Source organism: Podarcis pityusensis, assembly GCF_964106645.2.
Source record: "Podarcis pityusensis genome assembly, chromosome: 14".
Classification (NCBI taxonomy): Eukaryota; Metazoa; Chordata; class Lepidosauria; order Squamata; family Lacertidae; genus Podarcis; species Podarcis pityusensis.
The window spans coordinates 27,669,516-27,683,010 of record NC_138039.1 but is presented as its reverse complement, the minus strand read 5'-3'; the positions used below and the strand labels follow the sequence as shown (position 1 = coordinate 27,683,010).

At 47.1% G+C, this 13,495-nt stretch overlaps 1 protein-coding gene across 1 annotated transcript; it reads left to right on the top strand.

Moving 5' to 3' along the window:
- Nucleotides 1–6,168: 6,168 nt before the first annotated feature.
- FEM1B (fem-1 homolog B) lies at nt 6,169–10,957 on the top strand. The gene is made up of 2 exons (XM_080980876.1): nt 6,169–6,565; nt 9,241–10,957. The coding sequence occupies exons 1-2, from the start codon at nt 6,318–6,320 to the stop codon at nt 10,874–10,876; spliced, it is 1,884 nt and encodes a 627-aa protein (XP_080837002.1). The 5' UTR covers nt 6,169–6,317; the 3' UTR covers nt 10,877–10,957.
- The last annotated feature ends 2,538 nt before the right edge of the window (nt 10,958–13,495 follow it).

The window sequence follows — 13,495 nt, the reverse complement described above, 5'->3', positions numbered from 1 at the left end:
CTTTGGATCCTAGCATTTTTGTCATCCTGTTATTATTTTGTTATTCAGAAACTGCCCAGCCACTTTCCCACAAGGATCTCATTACTCACCTGAGGGTTTCTGCACTGCTTACTATTGCAAGGTATTGGAAGACTCTAAACGCAGACCTGTTTGAGATCGGGATCTCACAACTCCAGGATTTAAGGGACAAACGGACGGTCAACGTCCAAAAGAGTCGAACAGACAAGAAAACCCCTACTTTTCAATCTGCCTGGAACAGTTTTACTGCATATGCAAAATTGATAGAGCATGGTTATTGGCCTCCAAGGACACATGGCAACTTGCGGAATGATACCTTTCTTTAAAAACTGAAATGATTAAAAAAGTTAAATGCAATTAAATTGACATTTGGTGCTTCTGTGTAGGGTGGGATGGATTGCTGAATATTGATTGTTGCTTCTTGAATAAATAAGTGAAAACGATAAAAAAAATTGTGGGATAAAAAGATTCATGGCTTTCCCTAAACAATCCTAGAAACTGTGGTTTGTAGTTCAGTAGTACTTGGAGGGCACCTGCTTGGCAAAGGTGGCTTTAGGAATTAAGAGGATAAATCTGGGAGAGATTGCCTTGTTCCTATTGTCCTGTCCCAACCACCGGGGCTTGGAACCACCATTGCCAGATGCCCAGAGCAGAAGCCTTGTAAATACTTTGATGATTACACAGTGCTGATGTGCTTTTTTGTGCATGAAAGCCTTGGCAGACTTCAATCAATTAATTCTTTTATAGGAGGGAGCAGTCAATTCTGCTACAATATATTAAAATGCAAACTTGGAAATATTTTAATAAATTTGTCCTGCTTACGGGATTTCTGGATGCATCTGGGCAACCACTGCTGGCAACGGGAGCTCCAAGTAGATGGACTTTCAGTCCGATCCAGGATGGCTCATGCTTTCTTGGATTCAATTTAAATTAGGGCTGCCATACGTCTGGAATTTCCGGGACATAGCTGGGATTCAGCCGTCGGAAACAATATCTGGGTGGAAATCGCTGAAATGTCCAGACGTATGGCAACCCATGTTGGAAGTGTAGATTTGGGCGAACTTCTTTAAAAATAGCTCCAAAACTTTCTTTTTTAGATTAGATTTTTGGCTCAACAACTTTGGCCAAACAAACTAACTAACTAACTAACTAACTAACTAACTCGACAAATCTGCCAAAAAAAAAGGGCTCAACATTAGTGTCTGGATTTTCACTTTCTGATATTTGACAACCCTATTTAAATGGCACCCTGCTCCATTTCAGCAGTGAAGCATTTGCTGGTATGGAGAGCAGGTGTGAGAAAAGGTCTGATTACTGTATATTTCTGTGCAACTATTCATGGCATGTGAGAACTGCTGGGGAAATAAGGTTGGCAACATCTTAGCCCAGGCCCACCAAGACTCTTCCAACTTCCCTCTACAAAAAGTGTGGAGAACTAAAGGCAGGGTGGGGTGAATGTGGATTTTGGGGCCACCCCCTCGCTAACTGTTCCACCCATTCCTTTTTTCTGGCTGGTGTCCTTTAAAATGCATTTTGCTTCTCTGAATGGAGGATGGAGAGAGATGTGGGTGCGGGGGGGGGGGGGGAGAGTAGAAGCTTCTGACTTTTGCTTAGCTGGCATGTAGCCACAATAACATCTCTTGCTCCAACTGCTAACCTGCCCATCATGAAATCACAATCCCAAGACAGGTTGCAACAATCAAACAAAATGCTGCCTCACTTTGCCTAATGGTAGGGTCATCCCTCACAACACAATAAGGCCTTCCAGGGGCTTGGACTAGATGACTCTCATGGCCCCCTCCAACTGTACTATTCTATTACTTAAAGGGATTTCATTCTAATTGGAGCAGTCAGTCCTATGACCAAAAGCAAGATTTCTGGCAGACGGAAGCTGTATTCGCAGTACGTAGATCAAAAGCGTGGAAATCTTTTGAGTCTGTGCCCTGCATCTGTGACACAAGGTCTCTGCATGCCAGGCTGAACCTTTGAGTGATGGATTTGATGCCTCTCGGGATAATCACCATCAGATTATCCACCCTGGGGGATTAGGGGAAGATAAGGGAGCGGAGGGCTATGCACACATTGCAGCGAGGTCATTCTTTCTTTCTTTTTTGCAATTTAGATCCAAGATGGTTTGTGGGGAAACACATCCAAGTGCAGTATTTCATAAGAAGCAACAGGATAGATGCAGGATAGTATAGCTCATAACACAGATATGGGGTGTGGTTAATGCCATGTGAACACCACTTCCCAAAGCAACACTGGGCATGGAGAACATAAGAGCCTGATGGATCAGGTCAATGGCCGATCTAGTCCAGCATCTTATTCTTACAGTGGCAAACCAGATGGCTGTGGGAAACCTGCAAGCAGAACTTGAGCACAACAACACTCTCCCCACCTGCAGGTTCCTGCATCTGGTTTTCAAAAGCATTACTCTCTCTGAAGGGTGAGGCAAAGCGTAGCCGTCGTGGTTGTTAGCCACTGATGACCTTATCCTCTCTGAATTTGTCCAAACATTTTTTAAAGCCATCCAAGTTCGTGACCATGACTGCCTCCTCAGGAGCGAGTTACATAGTTTGCACTGTGTGTACTAAACAGGATTGTGTACACAGCCAGAGGAGAATATACACAAATGCTGTGTGTTTCAGGAGGGCGACTTGTGCTCACCATCCCTTCCTCCTGCTGCCACCTCTTTGATGCGCACCCCATCCAAAGAACCACATGGCGCAACCAGGCCATTCCTCCCATGCATAATGCATGGCATTGCCCTTGCGCAGTTTCCACAGCTGACAGCGGCTCCTCTTGCATGACTTCCAATTAACTATTAATTTTGTTGTTACTGAAACCACGGCAAAACAATTGCACCAAACAGGCCCTGGGTCCAATTAGCAAGATCGCATTACTGACCGTGTCAGCTGGCTCCAGCAAATGACTAGTTCGTGACAATAGGTGGGTCCCCCTGAAAGCCTCGGGAAACAAAGACCGGCGTCTGCAACAAGAAAGCCGGAGGGAGGGCCGTTTCTCAGTGGCAAAGGATTGGCTTTGCATGCAGAAGGTCCTGGGGTTCAGTCCCTGGTATTGCTAGATGGGGCTGGAGAGTCCCTTGGCCAAAACTTGGGAGTCATTGCCAGTGAGTCTTGACAGTACTGAGCTAGATGGATTCATTGTTTGACTCTGTATAAGGCAGCTTCCTATGTTCCTAGGAGAGGAGAAAGAGGAGCAATGCCACTAGCCAGTGTCTGCAGAAGGAACACCACTGCCTGTTCAAGGGGATATCAAACCTGTCCCCACTACATCTGGCAGGTGCAAAGAGGTGCAGGTGTTTGTTTATACTGTGGTGGTCTCATAAAGCCAGCAAGCAAGGACCATTCCAGCATTCACCTGCCAGTTTCCCTTATTCTGACTTCCAAATCTTTTCTGGCACCTTCAAACCTTTAAGACAAATGTCTTTTAGACTTCTGACTGCAGTAGCATATGGTTTAAAATGAGAGACACATTTCCCTTTTTTACTCAAAATGGTTTTAAGTGTTTGAAAGAGTGTGACTAGCCCTTGGAGGAGCCCTCTCCCCCTGCTGTGCTTTTGTGGGAGTCACTGCTCTGGGCTTGTCTGCTGACTGGATGGAAGCAAGCCCAAAGGAGGGGTTTACAGAGAAAAGGCAAGCTTTACACTAATGTTTACACCAACGGATAGGGACGCGAGTGGCGCTGTGGGTTAAACCACAGAGCCTAGGACTTGCCGATCAGAAGGTCGGCGGTTCAAATCCCCGCGACGGGGTGCGCTCCCGTTGCTCGGTCCCTGCTCCTGCCAACCTAGCAGTTCGAAAGCACGTCAAAGTGCAAGTAGATAAATAGGTACCGCTCCGGCGGGAAGGTAAACGGCGTTTCCCGGCTTAGTCATGCTGGCCACATGACCCGGAAGCTGTACGCCAGCTCTCTCAGCCAGTAAAGTGAGATGAGCGCCGCAATCCCAGAGTCGGTCACGACTGGACCTAATGGTCAGGGGTCCCTTTATTTTTACCTTACACCAATGGACAGTTCTAGTTGAGGAAGCCGAATTTACAGAACCGAGGAAGAGAGGAAGCTGCCTTTGAAAGTCAAACCACTGATTCATCTGGCTCAATATTGTCCGTACACATTGCTGTCCCAACAGATGTTGGCAAAGGCAGTAGCTCTCCAGGCAGGGTTCTGTCCCAGCTCTGTCTGGAGACGTTGGGGATTGTACCCGGGGCTACCTTTTGCATGCGATGAAAGCATGCATTCTCTCCATAAGTTACAAGGTGTAGTGCCTGGCATTAGTGGAAAAATTTGCACAAAAGCTTCAGAGTGCTGGGAGGGCAACAAAAATAAAGTTATTGGTGACTGGTTTCATTTTACTACATACTCAAATGAACATCATGTAACATCATGTAACCTCTCCTCCACATTGTTAGCCTTTGGAATTCTTAGTACCCCGCCCCCAGTCAATCTCTGGTTAAGTTGTGTGTTGTTACAAGCCTTCCTTGTCCTTGGTTTTTGTATTCCATCATTGTGTGATTCCTGTCAAAACCTGCAGGCATCCCTGCAAATACGAAAAACAGAGTTTAATCTCATGCTTATTGGACCTGCTGTAACCTAGGCTAACAGATTGCTCTCAGCAGAATGCTGGGTTTAGCTGGTTCATATCTGTTTTTTATGTCATTTTTGGCATGTATATCTCAATATGCTTGTATCTTGCTTTCCTGTTGTATATGTTTCCAAAAATAAAATAAAAAATATACAAAACCCAGTCAGCCTGGGAGTTATCCTGGATCTTTGCATAAAGAGCACATGAATAATAGGTTTATTGCAGCAGCAGCTTTCATAGACAACAGCTCACCTCATCAGATACATGTAGTCTTCGTCTATATAAAGTGCTACAAGATTCTTTGTTGGTTTTGCTGCCCAGGCTCATTTTCTTCTATCTGTCCTGAACCTTCCAACATTCAGCTTCATTGGATGTCCATGAATTCCTCTGTGGTGAGAGCGGGAGAAAAGCTTCTCTCTCTCCACTTTCTCCACGCCACGCAAGATTTTATAAACGTCGATCATGCCGCCTCTTGCTTGCCTACTCTCTAAATTAAAAAGTCCGAAATGCTGCAACCTTTCTTCATAGAGAAGTCGCCCCACCCGCTTGGTCATTTTGTTTGCCCTTTTCCACCACATCCTTTTCAAATGAACACTCATTCGGCTTCCTCGACTAGAACCGTCCATTGGGGCAAACGCAGCGCGGCTCCAAAGGGGGTCCTTTGGGCACCTTGTTTGTTTTCCTCCCCAAAACCAAAACCAAAACTGGGATTCTCCTGGCAGAAATATGGAAACAGTCGAGCTCTGGAGGGCCCTTCCAGAAACGTGGCTCGAAGCAGAGAGGAGAGAAGGGCCAGAGCCACCCACGTGGCTTCCTTTCCCCCTCCTCCCTTCCCTCCCTCCGTCTCTTCCTTCTTCTTTCTTCCTCCTTCTTAGCCCGGCTATCTGTCGGCGGCCCTGCTTGGCTACGGAACATTTCTCCCCCGGGCGGAGGTTTCCCAGTCCGGCTCCGATTCCAGGGGGACCGGCCTGGCCATTTCCGCTTCCGGGAGCCGAGGCGCAGGGAAGGTGGGAGGGAAGGAGGGAAGCGAAAGCCGGTCCGGCGGCCGCGAAGGGCACCTGCGGCGGCCCGTAGCCGCCTGCGCTCCCTCTCCCGCTGCCATCCTCCGTCGCCGCCAAGACCGGCGCTTGGCGAGCCTTCCGGGGAGCCGCCGCCGCACCGAGAGGCCTCCAGTCCAGCTTCCCGGGCACTTCGCAGAGGCCTTCCGGGGAGCCCGGCTGAGGGAATTGGCACCCCGGGGCCTTCGTCTGCCCCGCTCCCCGGTTTGGGTTTGGGCTTCCGCGGGCGGCCGCCGCCTGAGGCAGGGGCTGCGGGCTCCAGCCTCGCCTGGAACTGCTGTGCGTGCGGACCCAAGCAGAGCCCCTCAGCCAGGGTCCCTTTTGAGCAGGAGGGGGCATCGCGGGGGGTCGGCTGAGCCTGCCCCAACCCCCAGTGAGCATGGGGTCTGGGGCTCTCAAAGGCAGGCGCTTGGGGGTGGCACAGCTGGCCTGAACAGTGTGCGGTGGTGGCGGGGAACGGCAGGACGACGAGAAGCCCCGGTGCCCCCCTTGACCCCACGGGGGTCGGCCCGCATGCACCTCCCCACTGCGGAGCCACGGAGGCGGAGGAGGCGGAGGAGGAAGATCCTGGCTTGGCCCTGGCGCCGGCTGGGGAGGTTGGCGGCTGGCGTTGGCGGTCCCGGGAGGAGCAGGCAGCCATGGAGAGCCTGGCGGGCTACGTCTACAAGGCAGCCAGCGAGGGGCGGGTGCTGACCTTGGCAGCCCTGCTCCTGAACCGCTCGGAGAGCGACATCCGCTACCTGCTGGGCTACGTCACCCACCAGGGTGGGCAGCGGTCAACACCTCTCATCATCGCTGCCCGCAATGGACACGCCAAAGTTGTGCGCCTGCTCCTGGAGCACTACCGTGTGCAGACCCAGCAGACTGGCACGGTCCGTTTTGATGGGTATGTACATACACGTGTGGCACGTGGTCACAGAGCAGGCCTTGGGCTTCTTTCTAACAGGAGAAGATGGGATGGTCCTGTGGATTGATAAATTCAGCCTGGCTGTTGTGGTGCTTCCTTTCACTCAATGGAATATAGTAGGTTACATCATGCCTTCATTTGATTGGCATATGCTGTTTCTATAAATGATCTTCCAAGAATCATAAAAGTGGAAGGAGCCGAAAGCTGCCTGCTGTGAGGCAAGACCTTCCCCTGGATCAATTTACGTAACCCTACCTGTGCTGGACTGTAAATAAAGAACAGGCACAATGCAGATAGGTACCTGTATAGACCAACACTTTTGAGATGACTTTACCAACTAATTCTAGATGATGCTTCAGGAGAAGGTGCACACAGATATGTCCTCTCCTGCCAGTCTCTAGCCAGAGCCTGGTCCTTTCTAATTTTTGCCATCGTATTGCAGTTGTGAGGACTAGGAACTCTTCCTTTCTCTCCTACATGCGGCAGTGGTTTGTAGAAAACAGTGTGGGGCACAGTGAAAAATGGATGGCATGAGTTATCTAGCCTACTGGAAAAGATGCAGCTCATGGAATTGTTCAAAGTCCTGGTTACATTGCTTGGATACATTGACCCCCTTCATGTGTTACTTACACGAGGGACGCTTCACCTGTTAAGAGGCAGAGGGATCCCACCACTGTCCTGTTATCAGAAGGCGACTTAACACATAAAGCCTCCATGTGAGTAATGCTTGGAGGGAGCTATTGACAAAGAGCCAAGGTAAAATCAGGAATATATTTAAAAAGTGGTTCAAAGGCCTCACATGAAAGATTTCAGATACATTTCAGCTCCATATGTCTTCCAAGGCATGACAGTAATGCCAATTGGGGTCTTAAGATGTATATTAGAATTCTTACTTTTGGAAGTAGTTCTTATTCTTCCCTAAGGCTATTGAGCCAAAGGGCAAGCACAGAGCATTTAAACATGTAAGGATCAACATTTCCCATATGCCTATCTACCTGGTAATGGGGTGCTTTAGCTTTTGCCAAAGGCACTTGATAATTTCTTTCTGTGACATCGCTGAGGAGGTTGCTGGGAGCTGTGGGACACGCCATCAGAGAGGGGAGCAGAGGCTGTACCAAACTTGTCTCTGCAACCACACCTCCTAGCTGTCCGTTGCTCCTGTTGAAATGGACTAGGTATTATTATTGTGTTTCAGTTTCTGGTGAAGTTGACAGGATAGTAAGGCGAGCATAGCTCTAAAACTATACAGAAATGTTTTCTTTTGGAGATAATTAAACAGCTGAGAATATTTCTTTTGAAGACAGAAAGCCAACTCTGGGGGTTGTCATATGGGACTACTCATCATCAGATTTGGGATGGGGGAGAAGGACAGCTACTTTCTGCAGCCTACTTATTCTGCTGCCATTCCAGTTATATGAATTAGACTTTTGTGGATAAGTCCCTCCTTACTGAGTTTTGCTGGAGAACCTCATTTGATTATCAGAGATTACACTACAGTGTAAGCCTCCTGAGATTCTTTGTTAGTCACTTGTTGATCTTAGATAGTTTAAAGAGGCTAGGCCACTGTTGAGTCACTAGGGAGAACTCCAGAATCTCCTTTTTGAAAACAACTGACAGTGCTTGACACTGACATGCAACGTAGGAGATGGTAAACAAATGGGTGGTAAAAAATATCCCTGTCCCTGCCTGCATAGGAGTCAAAGCAACAGCAACAACAAACATCCAAGGAAGCCATAGCTGTTGTAAAAATCCTCTGTTTCCCAGCCTCAGAATTATTTTGCGTGTTCTGCAGTAAGACTTCCTTCTTTCCTTTGAACTGCCTTTAAAACCAATTGCTTCTTTGTTGTCCCAGCATGTTCTGACAAGAAGCTCCCTCTAAATATAAAAGCTGTAATTGATTTAAACACATTTGTCTGAAAAGTCTTTTGGCCTGGGGTTCTTTATTCAGGCGTGGTGAGATGCAACTGACAGGTTAAAACAGTTTGAAAAATTGCTTAATGCTTTCTCCTGGGGCAGGCAGTGCAGTCCCAAGGCCAAAAGATGTTATCACTGCCCCATTTCTGCAACTGAATGTTTGGTAACTCTCTTTGCCTTCTCTTTACTAATATCTGGAATCACATTTGTCCAAATGTCATGAGGGTTATCCCAAAGTATTTGGATACCTGTGACAAACTTTTACTACTAGGTGTATCCAATATGGCAACCACTCGGTGTTCTCTTTAGTATGGCTGCTGAATGCAAATACCACCTCATTAAGTGGTTGTTTTTGTTGTTGTTGTTTTTTAAACTATATTCATTATTTTGGTCTGAGTCCTCCCTGTAGCTGTTAGAAAGCTTGAGGATTGGTTGCCATCAACTGCAGGGTTGAGATGAATCCTGCCTCAGTTACAGATTGGATTCTATACATGTTTTGGAAAATCATGCCCCCTTTGCTAGAAGTTATGCTCTCCTCCAGATTAGAAATTTCATTACGTGTACTTGTCCAACTCTTCTGCCCACATCCAGCCACTCATTGTGAACCTAGCCCTTGCATTCCCTATCATTCTGAAATTCTTCTGCTCACTGACTCTAGACTGTTTTATAGGATATTATTTTGAAGATTTTTTTAAAAAAAATTGCACCTATTTTAACATCCGGTCTCTTTCTTTCCATAGTTATGTCATCGATGGCGCCACGGCCCTGTGGTGTGCAGCTGGGGCTGGCCACTTTGAAGTCGTCAAGCTCTTGGTGAGCCACGGAGCCAACGTCAACCACACAACCGTGACCAACTCTACTCCGCTTCGTGCTGCATGCTTTGACGGCCGGCTTGACATTGTGAAGTACCTCGTGGAGAACAATGCCAACATCAGCATCGCCAACAAGTATGACAACACTTGCCTTATGATTGCTGCTTACAAGGGCCATGTGGATGTGGTGCGCTACCTTTTAGAGCAGCATGCGGACCCCAATGCCAAAGCACACTGTGGCGCGACAGCATTGCACTTTGCGGCGGAGGCTGGTCACCTGGAGATCGTCCGCGAGTTGGTGAAGTGGAAATCTGCCATGATGGTGAACGGCCATGGAATGACACCTCTGAAAGTGGCTGCCGAGAGCTGCAAGGCCGACGTTGTCGAGCTGCTGCTGGCGCACGCCGACTGCAACCGCAAGAGCCGGATAGAAGCTCTGGAGCTCCTGGGTGCCTCGTTTGCCAACGACCGAGAAAACTACGATATAATGAAGACCTATCACTATTTGTATTTAGCCATGCTGGAGCGGTACAGAGATAGCGAGAACATTATAGAGAAGGAGGTCCTGCCTCAGATAGAAGCCTACGGCAGCCGGACAGAGTGCCGGACTCCTCAAGAGCTGGAATCCATTCGGCAGGACCGGGATGCTCTCCACATGGAGGGCCTCATTGTCCGAGAACGAATTCTGGGCTCCGACAACATCGATGTCTCGCACCCCATCATTTACCGCGGTGCTGTTTACGCAGATAACATGCAGTTTGAGCAGTGCATCAAGCTCTGGCTTCACGCCTTGCGTTTGCGGCAGAAAGGCAATAGGAATACCCACAAGGACCTCCTCCGGTTTGCTCAAGTCTTCTCTCAGATGATACACTTGAACGAGCCGGTGAAAGCCAAGGACATTGAGAGCGTCTTGAGGTGCAGCGTCTTGGAGATAGAGCAAGGGATGGCCCGGGTCAAAAGCTCTCAGGATGCTGAGCTCCACACAGCCATGGACAACTACGAATGCAACATCTTCACCTTCCTGTATTTGGTGTGCATCTCCACCAAGACGCAGTGCAGGGATGAGGAGCAGTCGCGGATCAACAAGCAGATTTACAACTTGATCCACCTGGATCCCAGGACGCGAGACGGCTCAGGCTTGCTGCACCACGCCGTCAACTCTGGCACGCCGGTGGACGACTTCCACACCAACGACGTCTGCAGCTTTCCCAACGCACTGGTCACCAAGCTCCTCTTGGACTGTGGCGCTGACGTCAACGCTGTGGACAACGAAGGGAACACACCACTGCACGTCATAGTCCAGTACAACAGGCCCATTAGTGACTTCTTGACCTTGCATTCCATCATCATCAGCTTGGTGGAGGCCGGCGCTCATACGGACATGACGAACAAGCAGAAGAAGACCCCTCTCGACAAAAGTACCACCGGCGTGTCGGAAATACTCCTGAAGACTCAGATGAAGCTGAGTCTGAAGTGCCTGGCTGCCCGAGCTGTGCGGGTTTATCACATCAGCTACCACAACCAGATCCCCAAGACACTAGAAGAATTTGTTGAATTCCACTAGCCACGCCAACGGGGTGGTGCTCCTTCCCTTCCCAGAAAGGTCAAACTCTTGTCAATAAAATACTGGGCAGAGCTTTAGAAATCCCTTCTCCTCTCCTTTCTTTTTGGTAGCAGACACACACCAACCAGCCCCCTTGTAAACTGGCTAACATGGCTTTGATTTGCAAAAACCTGTCTTCTGACGGCAGAGCGAACAGGTTTCTTTTTTTCCTCTTAATGAACTGGGGCAGGGTGGAGAGTCAAACTCTAAAATGAGAATGAGTGTAAAATATTTTGATACTACGATGCACACGGGTTTTACCATTGACAGCCAAGAATGCTTTAAGCAGCTACCTGCAAAGAGGTTTTACGTTTAATTAATTGAGCCAGCATGTTACCTATGCAGCAGTTTGGAAAGTCTTCTTGCGGGAGGGAAGAGGAGGAAGGGAAGAGAAAATGGAGAAGGATCTTATTGCTGGGATTTTATTAAAACATGCAAAGCAATCCAGGGAAATTTACTTCTCACCAGCCTGTTTTTAATGCCTTTCAGTTCCTACCAGAGCCGTCCCTAACATTTAGTTTTAATTTTTGCTTGCAATGAGATGAAAATAACCGATTGTTTGGCTACAGAAAAAGGGAAATGCAGGTTGAAATTCAGATGTGTGAATGTGCGTGCCTGTCAGTACTTAAAATTACTAGTATTTATTTGGTTGTTGTTGAGGGGGGCAAAACAGGCATACCTCCTCAAATTCATTCTCATTTTTGCTGCTTTAAGATAAGTAGCATGCAGAAATAGTTTGCATTATTTGAGTATTGTTTTATGCGTGGTTCCCTGTCCCCGCTTCCCTCTGGTAAGATAAAACGTAAAGTGGTTAAGGCTGGATCTTAATCCCACACCTGAAATGATAACTGCTGCATTTCCTGAAATCTTCCAAGTAGCTGGCAAACAGGTTTTGTTTAAAAAAAAATGAGCTTTTTCAAAATTAAAAACAAAAAAAAAAATGTTAGAAACCTGGCAGGGAAGGATCAGGGAAGAATAATTGTGTTGGCAGGACCCTGCCCTGAGAATCAGTTTCTGTCTTTTCAGCCCTCTTCATTATGGAACTCTTCAGAAAAATAGATTCCACACCCACCTGCACACCTCTCTAAAGGCCATCTTTTAAATCACTCACAGTACCTTGATTGTATGAAGAATGTTTGACCTGTGAAAAGCATCTCTCCTTGGCAGAAAACTTCAGCAGCCCAATGCCATTTTTTTGACAGGTTACTGAAAACACTTCCCATGATTTTAAATTCTACTTTCTAACTGTCAGCTGGGAAAAGAATGTTCTGCAGTCATTTTTTTAAAAAAACGGAACAGAGAGTTCAAATAAAAAGGGGCATTCTGAGCACAGGTATGTGTGTTTGTATTACAAATAAAATCTTGAATGTGAAACTTAACCCTGATGTGTCCTGCTGCAAAGTGATTGGTAGCTGCTCTTGTGGGATGTTGGTAAGGAGCAGACCTCTCGTTTTGAAAAGAAGTGGTTTCATGCCATTGCATTTAAATTTTATTGTAGTTTGATTAATGGACAAGTCGCTCAGCTAAGCTCTGACCTTCTGAGCCTTAAACAAATAAGTTGGCCAAATATTGTGGTGTTTGTGTGGATGATTTCATTCTGAACAGTCTGAAGTCCAGCATTTCAGCATGTTGTTCATGGGGCTTTGAGGGATAGCCAAATTATATTAATTCCTCCCTGATGAGGTGGGGGAGAGGATGATTTAAAAGTTGCCAAAGCTTCCTCCTTTGTGAACAGGAGCACTTGTTTCCAAAACTCAAAATGCTGCTTTTTTTCTGAGAAGGTAAAAAAGAATGGCAGTGTAGTGGTAGTCACCAAAGTGTGAACTCTCAGATTCATGTTGTCTCATTTTAATTTTGGGGTGCAAATAAGAAGCTTAGGGGTCAGTCCAAGCTGTTCAGCCTCTCTTGATACAGATCATGTTAATGTGGTGAGATGAAATGCCACCAGTTCGCCTGTGAACCTGGTTCTGTGAACTAACACACAAAGGTTCCTTTTCATAAGATTGATTCTGTATCTTGATTGGCAGCCTAGGAGCTGGACTTTGGCCTCTGCCAACAAAACAGTAGGCATCAGCTCTGTGAAACCTCCAATTCTGACCAAGTCCCTGGTCTTCCAATACTGCAGGTTTCAATATTTTACCATATATATGTATATATTGTTTGTGTGTGTGTGTGTCTGTGTGTGTGTGTGTGTAGTATGCATGCAACATAGAAACAGTAAATGAAAACAGTAAACATTGCTGCAAAATTGCAACATTAAACTACAGAATCATAGAATTGTAGCATTGGAGGGGACCTTGAGGGTCAGCTAGTCCAACCGCCTGCAGCACAGAATAAAAACGAATTCATAAAGAGATAGGCAGCGTCCAACCTTATAGGTCAGGGAAACCCTGGTTAAAATGCTAGGTCTTTACAAGACAGAAGCAGATTTACAAATCTGAAGCAGCTGATGGCTGCTGTTTCATGCATGGCAAAGAGAAAGTCCTTCCATAATTACAGGGGCAGTAGTGGAAAATGCCCTTTTTTGTGTCACTGCCCTATGATGTTCCACAGAGTGGAATTTCCCCATACAATCTAAGT

Coding starts and splice junctions, on each gene's coding strand:
- FEM1B (XM_080980876.1), top strand. CDS start 6,318: ATGGAGAGCCTGGCGGGCTACGTCTACAAGGCAGCCAGCGAGGGGCGG. Junction 6,566..9,240: donor GGCACGGTCCGTTTTGATGG/GTATGTACATAC, acceptor TTCTTTCCATAG/TTATGTCATCGATGGCGCCA.